The following is a 23223-nucleotide window of genomic DNA, read 5'->3' as shown; positions in this document are numbered from 1 at the left end:
GAAACCTGAAGTGCTTTGAACTAAACTCCTGTTCCTGGTTACTTGCACCTGACAAAAAGGTTCCAACACATAAACTCAGTGAGCTTTCTTTTTTCATCCAGGGGTCCGGCTTTCACCACATTTTGCCACTGTGGGACAATCATCCCAGGCATTCTGCGGTATGGGAACAGAGAAAAGCACGAAATCTTTAGCTAAATAAATAAATCTAGTCAGAGTTCTTGCACTTAACTACTTCTCATATATCACAATGGTACTCCAGGTAGTACAGTAGATGAGTTGTGGGTCAGTAATTTGTTGCACATAAATGTACACAAAAACCCTGATTGCTGGTGGTTGTGTTTCTACTTCTGGAGAAGCAATTTAAGAATAGAGAAGTTAGAGTGAAGGGGGTATAGTGTAATCTCCTTGGTTGCCTGAGGCTTCTCCATTTCAAAATAATAATAATAATAATAATAATAATAATAATAATAATAATAATAATAATAATTTTATTTCTATACCGCCCTTCTCCCGAAGGACTCAAGGCGGTGTACAGCCAATTTAAAAACACAAGACAAAACAATGATTAAAAATTAAAATAATTAAATAGATTTGGCCCGGTTTAAAACCCCGAAAATTTAAAATATCCCAATTTAAAATTATTATGTTGATAGCCCGGCCTGGCGGAACAACAGGGTCTTCAGTGCACAGCGAAACACCCGGAGGTCGGAGATCTTACGTATTTTCGTATTTCGTATTACGTAAAATCAAAGTCTCTCCAAGGAGCCCAAATTGTTTTTGTGTTAAAGAGTATTTCTTAGTAGAATTATGTATACAATATCAGTCACAACACTATAAAGCCCAATCATGGTATAATTGGGGAAAAAATAACCCTTTGTAAACCCAGACAGAAAAAAAGACATCAAAAGCTAGCATAATTCACATATGATTGAAAGCTATTAAACATATGATAAAACATATCATATTTTTTTGGAGTGTAAGACGAACCTTTTTCCCCCCTAAAAGGGGGTGAAAATTTAGGTGCGTCTTATACACCAAATGTAGCCCTGCCCACCCGCTGGCCCCCACCCTTTAGCCTCTGCCTCCCAGCAATTTACCTCCTTGCAGCAAGCAGCAAGAAGAAACAGCGCGTTTCAGCTTCAGCACAGTCTAATTAGCACAAGTTGATTGGATCAGCCTCCCGACTCTCAGCTGTTTTGCTCTCAGCTGTTTTGCGCAGGTCTCTGCTGCTTGCTGCAAGGAGGTAAATTGCTGGAGCAGATTTTTTTTTCCTTGTGCTAATCAAGCTATGCTGAAAACGAAAATGAAAGTAAAACAGGCTGTTTTCTGTTTGCTGCAACACGGCAAAATTGCTGGGAAGCAGAGGCAGTTTTCTTTTTCTTGTTTTCCTCACCAAAAAAGGTAGGTGCACCTTATAGTCCGGTGCGTCTTATACTCTGAAAAATATGGAAAATTTCTTAAATACCTGCTTTAAGAAATCAGGAAGGGATTACCTAAATCACCATGTCACTATTGGGTGAAAGCTTGATGCAGCTACCAAATAGGTCGGGATGCTATGGGTATGTCCAAGGTTGAAATCTAGCCGGTTCTATCCAGCTTGGGCGAATCGGAGGCAGCAGTTGTGGGAGGGATGTCCCACCCGTGCGGATGTCATGACATCACTTTTTTGCAACATTTTAAGCCTCTGCACATGCGCCGCGCATGCATTGGTGAACCAGTAGGGAAGGTAGGTAAATTTCACCCCTGGGTATGTCTAGTTTGATGAAAAGAAGGACTAGTGGTAACGTGATAGTAGTGTTCCGATATCTCAGGGGCTGCCACAAAGAAGAGGGAGTCAAGCTATTCTCCAAAGCACCTGAAGGCAGGACAAGAAGCAATGGCTGGAAATTAATCAAGGAGAGAAGCAACTTAGATCTAAGGAGAAATTTCCTGACAGTGAAAACAATTAGTCAGTGGAACAACATGCCTCCAGAAGTTGTGAATGCTCCAACACTAGAAGTTTTTAAGAAGAGTTTGGATAACCATTTGTCTGAAGCAGGGGTGGGTTCTACTTACCTTTACTACCGGTTCGCAACAGGGCCGTGTGCGCTTGCTTCGCTCACCCGTGTGCGCTCTTTTGCGCATGCGCAGAAGCATCCTGCTGATGTCGAGGTCCATGGGTGGAGCCTCCCGCCGGTTTTACTACTGGTTCTATAGAACCGGTCTGAACCGGGGGCAACCCACCACTGATCCTCTTTGTGGCAGCCCCTGAGATATTAGAACACTGCTATCATGTCACCCCTAGTCCTTTTTTCCATCAGACTAGACATACTCAATTTGAATCACATACTCTCATCAATTTGATGAAACAAATTGATGGGAGAAGGTGATTCTTGATATAGCACACTCTCAAATTATTTATAAATAATGATCTGATGTTTTAATTGGCAGCATATATTAGGAGTGAACTCTGAGAGATTGGCCAGGATTAGTATAATAAGATTTAAAAAGCAGGCATCACAAAGTATTCTGATCTCCATCTGTACCAGCTGTATATTATTTAAAAGAAGGTCCCAGAAAAAAAAAACATTGCATTAAGTCAGTATATTGAATTATTTCCCAGGATGTTGTGCTAATGGCCTGATTTTCACTATACACTTTTAACAATAATGGATAGTGATGATATTCATGACGTGTATATTTTTTCGCTATTCCTCATAATTATTTTTTCCATTTTCTTTTTATCCTCCTGTACTCCAGAGTAAAGTCTGTTTATAATTTCTTCCAATTCTGAACGTTTTATATTGGTGTCAAAGTGTTTTTAAATAGCTTAATTCTTTATTTGAAATCCAGTTTCGTAAACTGAGGTTTTGTTCCATGGCTTTTCTAAAGCAACACATTTTATTGAAACCTTATGGACTAGACTCCTGATCTCCCCATGTTCTATTTGTTTCTGTTCTGAGCACTTAGAAATGCTACAGTTAGAGATAGAATTGAATGTTGTTTCCAACAAGGAGAGTAAGTAGGAGTTGAGGTTGAGTCTTATCACTCAAAGAACTGTAACTTTGGAGGCATTGTTAGGAAGCAGTCTTGTTTTTATTTGTCATTACTCTCCAATTTAATGTTCAGGTTAATTTTTCAATTATCCTGACAAAAGTTCTGTGTTGCTCATTTTCAACGTTATTTTGGAGGTGCCCTCATGTGGTGGAAAAAGGAAGTCTGTGTAAGTTTCTAGCTATGACTGCAATAGAAAAGTACTTCTTTTTTTCTCTTAGAATCCCTTCCTGCTTTTAAAAATTATGGGAAACCTCGAAGGAACTTTTGTTTGTATGGTTTATATTTATCAATATTTACTGTATTAAAAATATTTGATGGGATTTTATTATTTTTCATCACAGGCTGGCAAATAATTTGATTTTGCAGATCCCTGAAAGGGGCTTGGGGCAGCCCTAAGGTTTAGAAATAGAAATAGAATAATAGAGTTGGAAGGGACCTCGGTGTAGGGTTTCCTGCCTGTAAACCAAGTTGAGGTTCTGAGCTGGCTTGAGCTGGGAGCTGAGGAGCAGAGCAGGTTTTGAACGCAGAGAGATTCGTTCCAACCTTCCCAAAATTTCCAAAATTCTTCTCCATCCGCTGTGTGTGAAATCTAGGTCAGAAAATGAAGTTAGAGGGGAAACCATGATAAACATCATCTTTCTCCTATGGGGAGCCAGACAGCCAGTCTGCAAGAGTCAATATTTAATCTAGCTCAGTGACTTTAAGCTGTTGCCAGAGCACAACCTATTCTAAATCGAAGCCCTCCAGATATGTCAGGAACATGTTTTCCAGAATTCCTAGGCAACGGAAAACTGGCTGGGAATCACATTAGGAAAGCTTTCCACAGTTTTCTTCTTAGATTGTTTCCTTCTGTATTTGTTAACTTCTCTTTTTTTCAATTACAATCCCTTAATTGTTTTTTATCTCTTCCTTGCTCCTCTTAGCTTCCTTTGTGGAGTTACTTTGGCTTTAAACTCTCCCCTTTCTAATTTCCCCAGTCGTCTTTGTAGTCCCTCAAGACTATTCCTACCACTCAGGGCATTCTCTGTGGTTTTTAGTCCCTGAGGTTTTAGAATTTAGATACTCGCTTTTTTCTTTCCTAAAGAAATTGGACCTCATATGTTTTCAGAGCTTTGTTCTAACAATTAGAATGTTTATGAACACCAATAGGTTTGCAATAAGGCCAAGCACTTATTTCAGGATTCAAAAAAACATAAGACAGGGTCTTATTTTCAGGGAAATATGGTATTACTATGTAAAAATAAAAAGTTGAGGCTGTATGTTATTGTCTAATTTTACTGTGTTCTAAAGAGTCGGAAGTCAATGATTTTCTTTCATTTTCTCCTTTTCCTCTACACTTTTTCCTCTTTCCTTTTTCCTTCCCTATTTCCCCGCTATTTTCATTTATATTGTATATTTTGATAAATTAATTTAAAAAATGGAACTGGGAATGTTTATGAACACCCTTTCCTACCTCGTCCCATCAATGCTGCTTATTTCGCTCTCAAAGTCCGTTCCACAGACATTAAAGCATCTGAATAGCAGTGCTTTTCTCTTTTCTCTTTCCCCTTATCTCTAATTTTTCTAATTTAGAAAAAAGGCTTTTAAAAAAAATGTGTTAGACTCCCTGATCTTTTTTTCAAAGCAGCTGGGATATAAAACAATGTTGGCTTGATGCATTTGCCAAGGAATCATAATAAGGATTCAATCAAAGTGCAGTGGCAAATACCAGTTGAAATATGTCACCGTGCATATAGTTGGGTCATAAGCCATCAGTAGACAGCTAAAATATCTACACTGATTAAAGCATTTACTAATGTAAATAGTGGTTCATCAATGATTTCATTAATACATTAATGTATAATAGTTAATTTCATTAAGTATTTCATTAATACTTCATTTTCAGATGTTACTAAGATGATGTGGCTCTTCTCTACAATTCTTAAGAATTTGCAATCAACTCAATGGCTATTCTGCGCAGGATTTTTCTGAGAGTTATTATCCTAAAATATCTGCAGAGAACTTGATTGAATAGAATAGAATAGAATAGAATAGAATAGAATAGAATAGAATAGAATAGAATAGAATTTTTATTGGCCAAGTGTGATTGGACACACAAGGAATTTGTCTTTGGTGCATATGCTCTCAGTGTACATAAAATAAAAGATATGTTCATTAAGAATCATAAGGTACAACATTTAATGATAGTCATAGATTACAAATAAGTAATCAGGAAACAATATCAATATAAATCATAAGGATACCAGCAACAAGGTTACAGTCATACAGTCATAAGTGGGAGGAGATGGGTGATACGAATGATGAGAAGATTAATAGTAATGCAGACTTGTGGTGGACATGCGTAGAAGCAAGGAGATATTGGACTAAGATACACATGTGGTTGGAAAAAATGATAAAGAGACATATTGACTTTAAACCAGAGATATTTTTATTAGGGATCATACCGGAGATGAATAATAAAGAACTGCAATACTTAATTGTGAATCTTTTGACAGCAGCCAGAATTGTATTTGCTAAAAATTGGAAAGGAGAAAAGTTACCTAATGATGAAGAAATTATTAAGAAAATGATGGAATGTGCTGAGATGAGTAAATTGACATTTGAAATAAGAGAGCAGGAAGATAGACAATATTATTTGATATGGGATTTATTTTACCAGTGGATAGAGAATAAGAATTGGAAGTAATTATGATATAAATGGATGTTGAAATCTTTGGAAATAAGCTAGCATGTTTAGTGATAAATTGAAGAGAGGAGGAGCACAAAAAATGCCACCAACTGAAATACTGTCTTTGATTGTATGGAATGATAATGTTTTTTTATGTTCTGTTTTGTTTTTGTTTTTGAAAAATAAATATATATATATATAAAAAATAGTAATGCAGACTTAGTGAATAGTTTGATAGTGTTGAGGGAATTATTTGTTTAGCAGAGTGATGGCGTTTGGGGAAAATAGCTCAACAGACAGAGCTCTGTAATTTAACACCAGCTGTCTGCAATTAAAGTAAGATCGAATCTCACCAGGCTCAAGGTTGACTCAGCCTTCCATCCTTTCTAAGGTAGGTAAATTGAGGACCCAGTTTGTGGGGGCAAAACTCTTCTTGTGTCTCGTTGTTCTGGTGTGCAGTGCTCTATAGCGTTGTTTTGAGGGTAGGAGTTGAAACATAAGTTGAAATTGTAAGGTCCTGTGTTAGATCTATAAGGTCTTCAGGAATGGGATCACACCCAGCACCCTTCACAGCTGCTGGACAACTCACCTCTAGAGGGGCCCTGAAGCTTTTGGGCCACACAATGGAAGAATGAAAGTTGGCTGGCTCTCTGTTCTGTGTAATTGTGTAATTGTGCCTTGGGTTTTTTTCTCCTACCATTATCTACTGCCCCACTCAACAATGCATTTTGTCCTGGAACAAATAGCCAGAGAATTGAGAGAAGACAAAGATGACCAAATCTCTTAGTTGTCGTACCTCATTTGTTGATCAGTTCTCAAAAGATGTAGACTTCCTATTCTGATTTGCTTAAAGGGAGTTATTCCTACTAAAGTGTTGATACAGGTAAAGTCAAATTGTCGGTCCATTGATCAGTTGATTGGTCAGTCGGTAGCTTGGAGAAAGAAAATAATACAACGGTAAAGCATGTCCATCTGCAACTTGGAACGGCAGTGTTTTGTTGAGACTCATAATGCCTATTTGGCATCTGTAGCATGGCTTTTTTGTGAAGCGGACAAGAATCCAAGATTCTCTCTGCGCTTTCCTTTCCAACTCTCCAGATGAAATTATTGATTCCATCGTTTCAGCCAATCTTGAGACCAGACATAGAAGCATGAAATCTCAGTTGATTTACTTTCATTTCAGCTGCATTGCAGTCGAAACTGCTCTAAAACTAAGGTGGTTTTTTTTCCCCCTGAGATGCTATGGCAACTTTCCTGAGGTAATTCTTGCCTCATCTCATCCTTTTGACTCCTGAAATTCAAGCTTTCAAAAGGAAATGCTAATTTGAAGGCTTTGCAGCTCCCCTCAGGAGCGCACAAGAATTTTGTCAGATTCCCTTCAGCACTCCATGAGCTCCTGTAAAATCCCAGGCTATTTGCTTTCCTTGTTTTCATTTTGTGTAGGATGAGGTGAAAGACTTTGATTTGTTGACTTGCAGGAACCCATTACAGGACAATGATTTCCATTCTGTGTTCATGGCATTTCACACAAGTAAGATATGAAGACGATTACAGATTACCTTCCAGCTATAGGTGGTCCTTGTATATGACCATATGTTTAGCATCCATTTGAAATTACAGTGGCACTGGAAAAAGTGACTTATGAAGGTTCCTCGCGCTTATGACTTTTGCAGCATCCCCATGATAAGTTGATTAAAACACTTGGGCACTTAGCAATAGGAATGTATGTATGACAGTTGCAGCATTCCAGGTTTGTGTGACTAAAGCCATTTAGGACTTTCTTAGCAAAGTCCGATAAGCGAACTCAGTGAGAGAAGCTGGATTCACTTAACAACCAAATAATTCACTGAATAACTGTAGTTAACAATTGGCAAAAAAAGCTGTAAAATCAAGTGTAACTCACCCATCAACCGCCTTGCTTAACAACAGAAATTCTGATCCCAATTGTGGTTATAACTCAAAGACTACCTATATTTCTGAAGATTGTAGAGATTGAAAATGGCGGCAGGGTAAATCGCCCATAGGCACTTCTAGCTTTGAAATCTGTATTTCTCCTCTAGTTTTGCAACTTTTAAAATTTGGACATCCTCTTTGCTCTTAGATAAATCAGGAGTTAATTTTATCTCTTAGATCAGGGGTGTCCAACCTTAGCAAGTTTAAGACTTGTGGACTTGAACTCCACAACATGCTGGCTGGGGAATTCTGGGAGTTGAAGTCCACAAGTCTTAAACTTGCCAAGGTTGGACATCCCTGGTCTAGACATTGTTTCTCATTATTTCCTAGCACTATTGAGGAAGGAATGGTTAAATCCAGGGGTGGGCTTCAAAAATTTTAGCAAGGGGTTCTCTGCCCGGTTGCTGGGTGGGCGTGGTGATGGTGGGTGTGGCCTAGTCAGCCTCCTGCACCATGGCGGGGGGGGGTGTTTTTGCCCTCCCCAGGCTCCGGAGGCTTTCCTCGAGCCTCTGGGAAGGCAAAAATGGCCTCCCCAGGCTCCAGAGGCCCTCTGAAGACCAGAAACGGGCCTGTTTCCGGCCTTCCCAAACTTCCAATAGGGCTGTTTTTCACCCTCCCCAAGCCTCCGCGTGTGCCCTGCACTTACCTGCATCCAAAACGGGTGGCATGGGAACTCCTGGGAGGGGCAGGATGGGTGGGATGGGGCAAGCCAGGAGTGGGATTAATTCTTACTCTCCAGAAAGGACACTGTTAATTCCAAATCTTGATTCCATATGTGTTGTGGTTTGGGCTGCCAGCGTTTTTAGAAACATACCAGTGCTTGGTAGGAGCCATGTATAAATTACCAGAATTGATGACAACAATTGCAAATGATCAAATAAGGATTACAGAGTACTTGGGAGCTATTACACAAACTATTGAGCAGAACACAACAATGTAGCCTCTTCTAAACTTATTTTAGCTTCTTTTAGCTCTATTTTTATTTGAGATGTGTATTTGTCTTGCTTAAATTTCCAGCGAAAAGCTGGGAGATTAGTGGATAAGATTATGCTGAAACACTATTCACATAATTATCCATATCTATTTTGGAATTTGAACTGTTAATTATAATCAGTGATGTTCTTTTTCTTTCCTCTAACTCTAATTCATTTTTGGAAAACGTGTCCAAGTTTTTGTGGACTTCCGTGGAGATCTTTGCACTGCATCTTTTGAGATGTAAAAGAGACTCTAAAGAGCAAGATATTTACTTGGGTGAATTCCATGAGCCTTAGTACAAAGTATTGTGGATGTGTTATCTTCCCTGCTGAAAGCTCAGTTGTATAGCTTGGGGAGGGGGGGGGGGGCTGTCTTAAATTTCATAGACCTCCTAGAAGGCCAAGAGATGCTATTGTCCAGAAGTGCCTTTATTCAAGCTGCACCTGGTGAATTGGATGCTATTAACGTTTGAGGAAAAAAAACATCTGGCTACATTGATTTGTCCTTAATCATTTTTCATCCTAATTACAGGAACGCACACACAACTCTATACAGAGCATTTTGATAAATGTACTGAAACTCCAGTTCTAGTCAAATGTGGCAGCTGTATTTCATCAATTGCTTGGTAGATACATTATCCTGGTTATGATAATTACTTCTCATTTGTCTCTGAACCTATCTCAAGTTACTGGCTTTGTAAACCAAAGTCCTAAAAGATATCAGAATAACAGAGTTGGAAGGAACTTTTCACTCTCTGGAGAAACCAATTTGGTAAAGGTTATAGACAGGGCCTTTTCAGTGGCAGCCCCTCCCAGATGGAAATTGCTCCCAAGGCCGATGGTGTTATCATTCATTCTGCCAACTGTTTGGTGGCGGCAGAAACACGTATCTCCTAAATTTCCTAAGTAGCGAAACTAATGTTTGAAGTGAAAGTGGCACAGTGGGGCCTAAGCTGTGGACATTGTTTTTCCAATCCTTAAATTCTTTATTTTTCTTTGAACTGTGCTATATTTCTGATCATTTCACTTGCTCCTTCCAATGCTTTTTTCCTCACTCTGTGACATCCTTGGAACTTCAAAAGAAAAGAGGAAAGTTTTTCTGGGGTGAGTCAAGTCAATCAATCTCTTCCTCCCTCCCACCCCGCCCAACTTTTATTTGGCATTGGGATCAACACCGCAGTCCGTTGGGCCGAGTCTCCAGTGATAATATAGGGTGGAGACCTATATAATATAGGGTGATTTCCATAATCCACTCATTAATATTTGCTGTGATGGGTGGGAATAACAAATTAACAGAGTTGGTAAAGATATTGGAGGTCTTCCAGTATAACCCCTGCTCAAGCAGGAGATCCTATACCATTTCGGGACAAATGGCTGCCGACTGCCAACAGTTCGATTCTGACCGGTTTAAGATTGACTCAGCCTTCCATCCTACTGAGATCAGTAAAACGAAGACCCCCATTGTTGGGAGCAATATGCTGACAATTAGAGAGAGCTGTAAAGCACTGTGAAGCGGTATATAAATCTAAGTGCTATTGCTATTTCTATGTTCCTCACTGAACACCAGAACACCAGAAAATTACTTCCTGTAAATAGAACATGTTAGTTGGAAATGGATGTCAGCAGACTAAATTTTGGGCCTCTTGGCTAGACCTCCAGAGCAGTGGTGGGTTTCAAAATTTTTTACTACCGGTTCTGTGAGTATGACTTGGTGGGCGTGGCTTGGTGGGCATGGCAGGGGAAAGATACTGTAAAATCTCCATTCCCACCCCACTCCAGGGGAAGGATACTGTAAAATCTCCATTCCCTCCCCAATCCAGGGGAAGGTTATTGCAAAATCCCCATTTCAGCTGGGACTTGGGAGGCAGAGAATAGATGGGGGCAGGGCCAGTCAGAATTTTTAATACCGGTTCTCTGAACTACTCAAAATTTCCGCTGCCAGTTCTCCAGAACTGATCAGAACCTGCTGAAACCCACCTCTGCTCCAGAGATAAAATACTATTAAAAAAGGAGAGATTGATTACAGGTTTGCAGGCGGTGCTGTTTATGTCATTTTTTTCACTTTCCACTTGATAGTCCTTCAGCAAGAGTTGGTTTACATGTGAGGCTTACTAAAAATACAAATTAAATGTAACACTCAAATCTTGTTATTATTCAATTTCATTTCGTTTCATTTCATTTCACTTACCACTTCCATCCAAAATAGATGTTGGAGAGTTCATGGATAATTAGTATTGCAAAACCATGCTAATAAATAATACCGCATAATACAGTACCTTCTACCATATGTGGTGGACGTGTCCTGAAGCAACGAAATATTGGAGAATAATACAAAAATGGATCCAAGAAGTAATAGAGGAAAATATCAATTTGGCACCAGAGATCTACCTCCTGGGAGTATTAAAAAGGGTATATAGGAAGGAAAATAAATATTTAATCATACACATCATCACAGCCGCTAGATTAACATATGCAAAACACTGGAAAGAGAAATGATGCCCAACGGAAGAACAGATAATCAGTAAAATACTAGAATGCGCAGAAATGTGCAGATTAACACATGTGCTAAATGAGAAGGAGGACTCGGAATTCTACACGGTATGGGAAATGTGATATAGATGGTTGGAAAATAAATGTAAATGTTAACATGAATTAAGAAGGGTAGTATCAAACTGTGTATGTAACCTATATATCTTAAGCAATAACATGCATTATAGTGTATATTATAATAGTTTATAAGTATTTCATATCTTAATTTTAAAATATTTATGTAATCTACTAGATACCACTTATATAAATATATAGCATGACTACACGTAGCCAAACCAAAAACGTTGAATTGTACCATTATGTTATTCAATAAAAAAATAAAAATAAATACAGCATTTTACATTTTTTTTTAAAAAAATCCTTCCTTTATTATTTTTATAAATAACTCAACGTGGCAAGCATACCTAACACTTCTTCTTCCTCCTATCTTCTCCACAACAGCCCTGTGAGGTGAGTTGGGCTGAGGCTGCTAAACAATTAAATCTTAAGCAAGTAATACAGTCACATGTTCATATGATTAACAGCATTAGCTCAAAAGGAAAAATAAAAGAATATGAAAGACAATAAAACTTTGCTTTGTTTTTTGACAACACATGCTTGTAATATGCATGACAGAAGAGACTGGATCCTCTTGGCACTCTGGAACTATTATTATTAAATTGTGACAGTTTAAAAGTTATTCCTATTGCTATTTCAGTTCTCTAACAGACAAGCCTTAAAAATCTTCATGATAGTAAAATGGACATCACAGTGACTTTTTATGCAATCGCAGAGGAAAAGTGATACCTTGTAAACCTCCTTCTGTTAACAAATGCTGTCACTTCTTTTTATGAACTGAAATGCTATTTCCCGAGAGTTCTCTATCCCTGTATCCAAAAAAAAAATAAATCTAATTTTTCTTTCAAGCCTTTGCATCTGGAAAGAAAATATGGGATGTCCCCAGAGCACACCTCAGCCAGATCAACTCAGCAAAAGTTCGGTGGGAGCCTCAGTGCCAGTACCAATTGCGCCACCTTCAGGATGGTGTCAGAATTTCAGCTGTTCTACCGGCACGGTTAGAAGGTCATTGGATCTCAACAGGGTATGTATGTATGTATAGAATCAAAATGCAGAGGTGCAGAATAACATGACCACTTACGTCTGTGTAACACATTCAGTGCATTTGATTGTCAAGGTGGGCTTTTGTTGGAAATGTGGAAAGTATTTCTTATTAACGGGTGTGGGTGGGAGTGAACATGTAAAAGTAGCGTCTTTTATAGCACTTTAAAAATCAATATATAGTTGTAGTAATCAGTGTCTTTAAAGTCCTCCGGTTGGGAAGGTAAGAAAAAAGATATATAAAACTGCAAATTGCTTTTTTGACATTACCTAGGATTCCAAGTTTTAAAAAGTATCAGCTCAGATATATCTGCAGATTGTTGAATTACAAAAAAGTTCTAAAGTTCTAAAAGTTTCTTGGATACCTCTTGGATTCATTTCCAGATAACTTTGTGTGGACCTTCCTGTCTTAGTGCAGAATTGTTAATGCTTCTCATGAAAACTAGACACAGAAGAATTTCCCTAACCGCACAGCCCCAGTTTATGGTACTATACTATAGTACAGGGGTCTGCAACCTTAAACACTCAAAGAGCAATTTGGACCCATTTCCCACAGAAAAGAAAACACCGGGAGCCACAAAACCCTTCCTGTGCCTGACTATTTCTTGAGCAGCCACAAAACTAGCATACTTGAATGAAACGTTCTGTTTTCTTCTGAAACTTTTCTTTTCTTGGATTTATCCATGGTTGGCCTACCAGAGGTTGAAAAGCTCAATAAATCGTGTGCTGGCAGGTGTCACACATTGGCAGTTGCGACACATATTTTGAGTGACAGGGAGCCGCAGCAGAGGGGTGAAAGAGCCACATGCGGCTCCAGAGCCGCAGGTTGCTGACCCCTGCTATAGTACTATAGTGCTATTGATAATGTAGGGTTCTCCAAATTTGAGTCCTCAAGATGCAATGGCTTGCAAATGTCTCAGATTGCCCAGTCTGGTCTGACATCATCACCTTTATAAAGCAGGAAATCAGAGCTCGCAGAACTACCCTTCCCATTTTTAAAATGGTAAAATGGAACATGTTTATCTCATCTTTCAATCCAGAAGGCCACCTATATTTTCCTTAAGCCAACCCTGCAGACTTGGCAGATCAGACTTTTTATAAGAAAAATGGGACGATGCCAGATTTTTGATAGCTCTGGAATTCCCGCAGTGATGAATTTCTCGTTCCAAATAGTGACTTGATCTTGTTCTATAAATTATTCCTTTGTTTTATTTCTGTCAGGACAGGAGATTTGGAGACTATTGGGTGCATGGCATGCCCTCACGAAACAGTACCACAGAATTGAATAATTCACAAAATGGTTGCCTTGGTAACTGTGGCCATTCACAAAATGCCCATTTACCAGAAGGCAAATGAGCTATCGAGGATATTTTTTCCCTTTGCAGTGGACCTTTGTGAGATGAAAAAGTGTTCTTATAAATAAATATGCTGGCAGAGGCTGATGCTTTGCATATGCCTCTTTCTGTTAATATTTTAAATTAAAATAACCTTTAAAAAAAGAAATCAGATGCAACTCTGGGAACCCATCGGCCCTGTCATGCTGTTCCTGAAAGAAGCAATTTTGCTATGTTCAACTCAACTGTCTAAATTTATCCTCTTAACAATTTTGTCCAGCAGCTTAGCTACTGTACCATCTTTGATATCTTTAGGTATCTTTAGATATTTTTGATATCTAACTGGTTTACTGACACGGTGTTGGTACATACTTGCTTTTGGTAACTAACAAAATAATAGAGTTGGAAGGGACCTTGGAGGTCTTCTAGTCCAACCCCCTGCTCAACCAGGAAACCCTTTACCATGTTAGACAAATGGTTGTCCAGTCTCTTCTTAACAATTTCCTGTGTTGGTGCACCCGCTATTTCTAGAGGTAAGTCATTCTACTGATTAATTGTTCTGTCAGGAAATTTCTCCTTAGTTCTAGGCTGCTTCTCTCCTTAATTAGTTTCCATCCATTGCTTCTTGTCCTGCCCTCAGGTGCTTTGGAAAACAGGTTGAGACCCTCTTCATTGTGGCAGCCCCTAACAGGAATTTCCTCCCCTTGTCTTCAGGTGTGAAGTACGCCCAGGACCTGAATTCCTTACTCGGTCATACATGTTCTTTGCCAACCGCCTCTTCAAAGCTTATCAGTTTTACTACCGTGACCCTTCCTGTAGAGATCCCACCTACTCTCTGGTCATCAAAGGGAAAATCAGGCTCCGGCAGGCATCCTGGATCACTCTAGGGGCTACAGAAGCAGATTATCACCTTCATAAAGTTGGCATTGTCTTCTACAGCCAGAGAGCCATGCTGGAAACGGTTGCCCGTCTCAACCAAACAGGAGTTCGCTGCAGTGGATTTTTGCCAGCTGGACGGACTTGGGTTCCCGGTGCCCTCTATGAGCTTCTGAGTGCTAAAGGGGAAGAGGACTGCACCCCTGGCCTTGGCTTTGCCATGCATGAGCTTAGCCTGGTACGAGTGGAAAAGTATCACCAGCCCTTGCTCCTCCAGCACAACCAGGGGAGCAGGCAGGTTGAGGAGCTGTATCTTGGAGACATTCACACTGAATGGTCAGAGCGGCTTCAGTATCGGCCTACAGGATATCAGCGCCCACTGCAGAATGCCATGGTAAGATCTATGCTTTCAGGGAATGTCCGTTGGTGTATCATTAACTTGGCTTTTTATTGTTGGGTCCCACCAAAAGTCCATAGAAAGAATAACAGAAGAACAGAGTTGGGAGGGACCTTGGAGGTCTTCTAGTCCAACCCCCCACTCAAGCAGCCAACTCTAAACCAGGCCTGTCAAACTGGCGGCCCGTGGGCCGGATACATGACATGCAGACCAGGGTGATTTGCCCCCATTTCGGACCGGTTCTATAGAACCGGTAGTAAAACTGGCGGGAGGCTCCGCCCACTGACCCGGACGTCATCATAAGTGATCTGTGCATGTGCAAAAGAGTGCGCGGGCGGGCGGGCACAATGTGAACCGGTAGTAAAGGTAAGTAGAACCCACCCCTGATGCAGACCATGCCTACCCTGGCTCCACGTCACGATCCGGCAAGTCACGTGATTGAGTTTGACACCCGTGCTCTAAACCATTTCAGACAAATGTAGAGTTGGAGCACCCACAACTTCTGGAGGCAAATTGTTCCATTGCTTAATTGTTCTGTCAGGAAATTTCTCCTTAGTTCTAGGTTGGTTGTTTCTGTGATTAATTTCCACCCATTACTTCGTATCTTGCCTTCTGGTGCTTTGGAGAATAGATTGACCCCCACCCCCCCTTCTTCTAGAATGAGGCTAGGATAGAAGGAGTAGCAAGGAAAATGTAGTGCACCATTATTCCTTATGAAAATGTCATTACTAGAGGAAATAAGCCTGAATGTAATAAACAGCAGGCTTGAAAACCCAACTCTTAATGCAGCTGAAATGTGATTCCTGTTTTTTTTTTTTGCTTTGTTTTTGCTCAGAAGCTTGGTTTCCTTCCCAGAAATGTGTATTTTTATCAAAATCATAACTAATCAATTTAGAAAGATGATTGATCTTTAAGATAAGTACATTGCACTTCAGCAGAAAAACCCTTTTGAGCATTACCAGATGGGAACAGAAGGAAAGTGTAGGGAAAGAAGGAAGAAAAACGGATTTTCCACCTATTTAATATTGCAACAACTGGGGTGATAGAATAACATACCAACAAACTACCCTCCTAAACACATGTTCAGACTGGCATTAAAGTAGAGTTATCCTGGGCCAAAACCATGGAGGTATGAGTTAAACCAGATGGTAAACAGGAATGCTTTGTAAAATTAATTTAGAACCAGTCTGAGGTGTGGTGAGATGCAGGGACTTCGTTGCAGCCCCTTAGATAATCAGCTAACAGTTCTACATTTCATATTTTCCATCCACGATATCACTGCTTGAAGAGGGTTAAATGCGGTCTATTTAAATCCAAAGAGCTTTGTTTAATTGAAAGTGAGAATTTTTTGACTGCAAGCAAGGCTTTACAAGTTTCATTTGTGCTGAAGTGATATCCTAAGGCCGTGATGGCAAACCTATGGTAAGCGTGCCAGAGGTGGCACGCAGTATCCTCTCTGATGGCACGCGAGCTGTCACCCCACTTCAGCTTTGCTGTGCATGCACGTGTGTCTCCCGCCAGCCAGCTGGTCTTTGGGCCTCTGCCGCGCATGCACAGGGGATGGGGCGCATGCGGGGGGCTGCATGTGCATGTTCAGGGGGCGCGGCTCACATGGGGGCTTATGCATGTGTGGGGGCGTGTGCGCATACGTGGGGGGATAGGGCGCATGCAGGGGGTCGCATGTGGATTGCATTTTGGATGTTCGCATGCGCTTTGGGCACTCAGTCTAGAAAAGGTTAGCCAACACTGTCCTAAGGTATCCCTAATCTTAGGATAGCAAAACTCCAGCCACGGCTTGGAAATTCTCTAAACCAGTGTTTCTTGTTTTGCTCTGTGAACTCTTTCCCAAAAGACCCCAAAAGAGCTTTTGTTTGTGTGGGTGATATTTATCGATATTTTCCAGATTAAAAATTAAAATGCACTAATTTTTAGAATACTTATCTATTGAATCTTGTAAAAAAATATAAATATTAAACATTAGATATTAATATAAAGAAAACATTTGTCATGAAAAAGCTCTGTAATTTTTCAACAAAGAAAAAATAATATGAGTATATGGTTTTAAATATTTGCAAATATCTTCAATACCTGGCAAATCATTTATATTTTGTGGATCCCCAGAGGATCCTTGAAACCATTCCTTCTGAAGCTACATGCATAGGCAAATCAAGGAGAGAACTTGAGGCAGGTTCTGGAGAAGGCCCAAAGCACAGAAAGGAACTGATGAAAAAAAAAGGAGGCACATCTGTTCTAAAAGAGAGGATCTATGGTATATGCTCTTTTGTTCTAAGTAGAGTTTCCTTTTTTCCTGTTACAGATATATAGTTGAGCAGTAAAGCACATGGTGACTGTACTCTTGTTTGCTCTGTGTGGTGCTTTATATAAACAGAATTTCTAACAGGTTTATACTTCTCGTGCAAAAGATCTCAGCTTCTCTTCCAGGCACCTGTAGTTTTCAGTAGCATTAGATAGCAGCCCTGGGAAATACATGATTTTAGGAAAACTTGCCTAGTTTTAGGTGCTGTAAGACTTTTGAGAACCTTGAACAAAACAAATGCTGAACAAAACAAATACAGGTAGTCCTCGACTTACAAAGGTTCATTTAGTGACTGTTCAAAGTCACAAAGACAAAAGGGACTTATGACCATTTTTCACACTTATGTCCGTTGTAGTATCCTCATGGTCACAGGATCAAAATTGGGACACTAGACAACTGGCATGTATTTAAGATGACTGCAATGTCCTGGGGTCATGTGACCCAGGGGTGGGTTCTAAATTTTTTTACTACAGGTTCTGTGGGTGTGGCTTGATGGTCATGTGACAATTATTTAGGATTTAGCAGACGTTCTGGTCTGCCAGGATTTTAACTGCTTGCAGAGCTGTACCGATCTACCCATTTATTTTTGCAGGCACTGGTCTACCCATTTATTTTTGCAGGCACTGGTCTACCCATTTATTTTTGCAGGCACTGGTCTACCCATTTATTTTTGCAGGCACCGATCTACCCATTTATTTTTGCAGGCACCAGTCTACTCATTTTCCACCTTGCTGCTCAGACACTCCTCAACATGGGTATAGCTCACTCCTATTTGCATGGCTGAGTGTCAATCATATCCCTCTGGAGCTGGACCCGCCCTTCTTCCTGCTCCTACGTCAGTCTTTTCACTCAGCCATTTGTCAGAGTGCTTGAGTGTCTTTTTCTTAGCTTCAAAATCTATTCTATATTGTTTAATTTCACCAAAATTTATTTTGAGGTTTCTATTTTAACCTGATCAGCTGTAGGACGGCCTTTTGAAGCCCTGCGGCAAGAGTTTAAACAGTTTTTTTCCTTCTAGCCGATCAGCTGGGACTCAGGAGGCAGCAATAGATTGGGGGTGGGACCAAATAAAAGGTAAGAATAACGCGGGGGATGGGTGGGGGCAGAACCGGTTCGGTGACGTCATATCGTCACTGCTACCGGCTCGGCGGAACTGGCCCGAACCGGGAGGAACCCACCACTGATGTGACTCTCTTTTGTGACCTTCTGACATGCAAAATCAAAGGGGAAGCCAGATTCACTTAACCGCCGTGTTACTTAACTTAAGCACTGCAGTGATTCCCTTAGAGAAAGGTCAGAAAATTGGGCAAAACTCACTTAACAACTGTCTCCCTTGGCAACATAAATTTTGGACTCAGTTCTGGTAATAAGGACAACCTGTATTCCAAGCACACAGATGCATAGGCTGGATCCCCCCCCCCCCCCCGGTTGCTAAGCTATCTTGTATTTCATGTAAATGTATTTTAGGATGTTGTGTGCACTTGGCCATTTAGGGTTAGGATTATTTACTTGTTTTTATTTATATCCCACATTTATTATTTTTATAAAGTCAAGACGGTGAACATATCCAATAACCTTTCTCCTATTTCCCCCACAACAGCCTATGAAGTGAGTTGGGAGTGACTGGCCCAAGATCACCCAGCTGGCTTAGTGGTTTAATATAAAGCATGAATCTAGTGATGGTCTTCTCAGTAGCAGGTTATTTCTACTGAGATATAAGAGTCTAATGCTCTATTCTATGTTTTCCTCAAACTTTGTTGAAATGGGGTAGTCCTACAACCTGGAGGAAAATCAGTAACAGAGTTGGAAGGAATCTTGGAGGTCATCTAGTCCAACCCCCTGCTCATTCAGGAGAATGAGCAGGGGGAATATACTAGGGATTCGAACCACCGAACTGCCGACCTTTCTGATTGACAAGCTAAGCGTCTTAGCCACTCTTCCACCAGACTAGTTGTTAGCAGAAACTTCTCCAGGACTGTTCTTCCTTCCTTCCTTCCTTCCTTCCTTCCTTCCTTCCTTCCTTCCTTCCTTCCTTCCTTCCTTCTTTCCTTCTTTCCTTCCATCCATCCATCCATTTCCACACCAACACAGTTAGACAAAAGACCCAACCCCAAATTGCTTCTATACAAAATAGCTCTTTGATTTTCCCCAGATCTGTGCCTGTTTTAACAACAACAAAAAAACCACCTTCTCCTATTTTGGGGAAATTATCTTACGTTATTAAAGAATTTCCTGCTTTAAAAGAGAACATACATATTTCAGTAACTACTGGGCTATTTAGTTATTACAGCCTGTGTAGCATCAATGCTCCACAGTGGAGTGACAGTTGCAATAAGGTGGTTAAAAATGTTCCAATTACACCAGACTTCAGTCAACATGTCAAATTGCCCCGGTGCTGAGCTAAGTACAGCGTTACTTCAATCTCCTTCCCATACAAACAAGGCTGGCATCTCTCAAAATCAACCATATAGAACAGCTCATAGCTTTTAAAAACAGATATCATTCACCATAAATCCTTTGGTGCCCACTAGGATAATTAGAACAGGAGTTAACTTCTAATGCTGCCCAGAAACGATTTGAAGGACTACATAACATCGTTAGCTATAATTCCCCAGACCAGCGAGGTTAGAAAAACAGCCTTCCTTGTTGTGAATTAAAACAAAACAAATACATTTTTATAAGATGACTTCTAAATCAGCCTTCCCAGCTGGTGTTTTGTAGATGTGTTTCACTACAACAATGATCGCTTACCTGGGCTGATTTGGAAATAGGAGAGTTGTAATTCAGCACACAAAAGGAAACATTTCAATATGCAGGCATCATATTACTTAGTCCATTAAGACGATAGTCTTGAAGCGGTTGGTATTCAGATGTTCTAATTTCTACTGTATGTCACTTTTTGTTATTTTTATTAGCTTCACAAATTCACGATATCGAAATTCAGCAGATGTCTGTGTGACGAACTTCTTTCCCCCAAAGTTCAGTAAACCTTAAGCAATTTAGGTTTTTTTTTTTGGCTTCAGAACAGTCAAGAAATGTTTTATTTTGAGGGTAATCAGAATAAATAGTGCTAAATATTAATACAAATTATCTGCTGGAATTAGGGCAGTGAAGAGTGTTTTGGCCTGTCTGGAGAAGTTTCATTGCCTATAGTTCAGTGATGGCTAACCTTTTTCTCATCGTGTGCCAAAAGCGTGCATGCGTGCTAGCACCCATAATGCAATGTGCCCCCCTGCGCATGCATGCATGACCCCCATGCTCCCCCCACCCACCCCCCGTGCATGTGCACGTGACCCGCCCCACGTTTTGGGCCTAGCAGGCCTCCCTGTAGCTTCCTGGGCCCAAAAACAGGCCGTGGGGCAGGTGTGCCACACATACTCTGCCCCCCCCCCCGTTTTGGGCCTAGCAGGCCTCCCTGCAGCCTGCTGGGCCGAAAAATGTACCATGGGGAGGGCGCCCCCCCGCCCCCCTTTTTGGCCTTAGCAGGCCTCCCTGCAGCCTCCTGGGTCCAAAAAGGGACATGGGGGGTGCGCCATGCCCCCCACCAAACCCCGCGCATGCATGCATGACCCCACCCCTATGCATGTGCACGTGACCTCCCCTGCACATGTGCTTGCATTTCCCACATGCGCCCTGCCCCCATGCATCTCGAAAATCAGCTGGCTGGCCGGAGGCGCGCATGTGTGGTGGAGCTGAGCTGGGCGATAGCTCGCGTTCCCTCAGAGAGGACTCTGTGTGCCAGCTGTGCCACATGTGTCATAGGTTCGCCATCACAGCTATAGTTCAAACCAAGCTCCGTTAATATTTCATACTTTAGGGGGTTTTTTTAGCATTCAACTGGGTTAAACAAAATCTCCCAGCATTCCTCACCATTGACCATTGTGGAAAAGGCTGTTGTGAATTACAGTTTAGCGCAGGGGTGCTGCAGATGTGATCAAAGCTCTCTCTGTGCATCACATATAAAATGCAAAGAGCATTTCAGTTGCGTATCACCAGTTCGTCAACCGTTAAAAAGCCCTCTGTTGCTTCAGATTTGTCTTTAAAACAGAAGCTCATCTTTGCTACTGAAACATGTTCTCTCCATGATAGGAAATAATGCAATTAAAACGTTGCTGTCATTTCCTTCCGCAGCACCACATCCATCCCTGCCCTGCCTGTGGGATTATATACAGAGCTGACGAGCATAACCCGCCAGTATTACCAGCCAGACCTGAGCTTCCTATGCTCTTGAGCGGCCACTGGGTCAGCTCGCGCTGCGAAGTCCGCCCAGCTGTGCTTTTCCTTACCAGGTACTTCATCTTCCACGCCAACAACCGCAGCTGGGAAGGCTACTATCACCACTACTCTGACCCTCTCTGCAAGCAACCAACTTTCACCGTCTATGCTTTGGGTCACTACAATGAGGGAGCCCCCTCCCGCATTGTGAGAGGAGGCACCGAGCTGGTCTTCAAAGTGACCCATGCTCGGGTGACTCCTATGGATCAGGTCACTGTGTCCATGCTGAACTCCTCCGATTTTGGGAGCTGCGGAGAGGCTGGATCTTGGCACATTGGGCAGGAGCTAGATGTGACCCACACCAATGGGTGCGCAGCTCTAGGTATTAAGCTCCCCCACTCCGAGTATGAACTCTTTCGCCTCGAACGAGATGGAAAAGACCGGAGCCTACTCTTTATTGGTGAGAGACCAACGGATGGGTCAAGTCCTAACACTCTCAATAAGAGGCCCACGTCTTACCAGTCTCCTCTTCTCCAATGTGGTGGGCCCTCGGGAACTTTGGCAAGACATAGTTTGCCACACGATCCAGAAAGATTAAGTGCCCAAGTTAACCACGGAGCACCAAAGACTCCCTTATCTCTGCTGGTGTTTCTAGCTGCATTGATGGTCAACTGGGATTAAAAGCTTGCTCGTGGGAGCAGCGGAAAATGCAAGATAACCTTAGCCTTCAGGCTTTGTGTAGGCCATACCAAAAAAATAAGCACACTCAAGAGATGGGTTTTTTTTTTTAACAGGTTGCAAAAAAATGTATGTTTCTTTGACAGCTATGTTTTCCGCTGCCATGCTTGCTTACCTACAGACATGTAAATTGATTTTCTTGATTTTTTGAAGAGGAAAATCGTTCCCTTTTCATTGTGTGATGCAATACATACAACCGCCTGTTTCTGAAACAGTATTTCTCAATTTCAGATATTTGAAGATGCATTGACTTCAATTCTCACAATTGAATTAAGCTGGGTGGAGAATTCTGGAAGTTGAAATCCGCACATCTTCAAGTCCCTAAATTGAGAAACACTGTTCTGAAGGGCCCAAATAGATAAGAAAGGGTTTTTAAATAAAAAATAAAAATAAAAATTCCTTCGAAGACATCCCATTGTTTAAATTTGTGTCGTGCATTGAAGAAATATTACTTTCCCTGATTTTTCTTCTTGACACTGCTTCGTCTTGATTTTATTGACACGCAGCCACCACTTTTTATGCTGCAAAAAGCTATCCCTGTTGAAATAATAAAGGATGAGAGGAATTGAATTCTAGGTGCCATAAGAAAGAACTGTGTGACGTAATGCACACCTAAATGAAGAGCGTTAGTGAGGAGGCAGTTTGCCAGGGCGGATGGTCTATCTCAGCAAGGAGAAAACGCCTTTCTTGGTAGACCAAATATGTAAGGCTGATGATGTCCCACAACTGTTCTCTTGACCAATTGTAAGCAGCTTTAAATTATCTTTGGAATAAAAATTGCATGGCTTCAGTCCTCAGGGAGAATAAGCTAAAAAAACAACACAAAAAAACAGACTTGTCAGCAAGGTCACAATTTGTGGATGCCAATTTATTTATCTAAAAAGTTCTGTATTGTGCTTACAGTAGTTGCTTACAGTAGTGGCCAAAATTGTGGAAACCTTTTAGGAAAAGTGTATTTTTTAAAACTAGCTAATAGCACCACTTTTTTTTGGAGTAGTACCCTAAAATTATATATCAATGGAAAGATAATTTAATCAAGAATCTGATGCAATAACTTTTATGAAGGA

General features: G+C 40.9%; 1 protein-coding gene across 1 annotated transcript in view; it reads left to right on the top strand.

Moving 5' to 3' along the window:
* APCDD1L (APC down-regulated 1 like) overlaps window positions 1–22099 on the top strand; it is a 55903-nt gene extending 33804 nt beyond the window's left edge. The window contains exons 2-4 of the mRNA XM_070941122.1: window positions 12088–12262; window positions 14328–14883; window positions 21335–22099. Coding sequence (XP_070797223.1) covers window positions 12088–12262; window positions 14328–14883; window positions 21335–22099 — 1496 coding nt within the window. The remainder of the gene's footprint in view (window positions 1–12087; window positions 12263–14327; window positions 14884–21334) is intronic.
* The last annotated feature ends 1124 nt before the right edge of the window (window positions 22100–23223 follow it).

The sequence above is a fragment of the Pituophis catenifer genome, unplaced genomic scaffold (genome assembly GCF_029215685.1).
Source record: "Pituophis catenifer annectens isolate HBS135680 unplaced genomic scaffold, rPitCat1.0.hap2 SCAF_3, whole genome shotgun sequence".
NCBI lineage: Eukaryota > Metazoa > Chordata > Lepidosauria > Squamata > Colubridae > Pituophis > Pituophis catenifer.
This window is presented reverse-complemented; position numbering and strand designations above follow the sequence as displayed.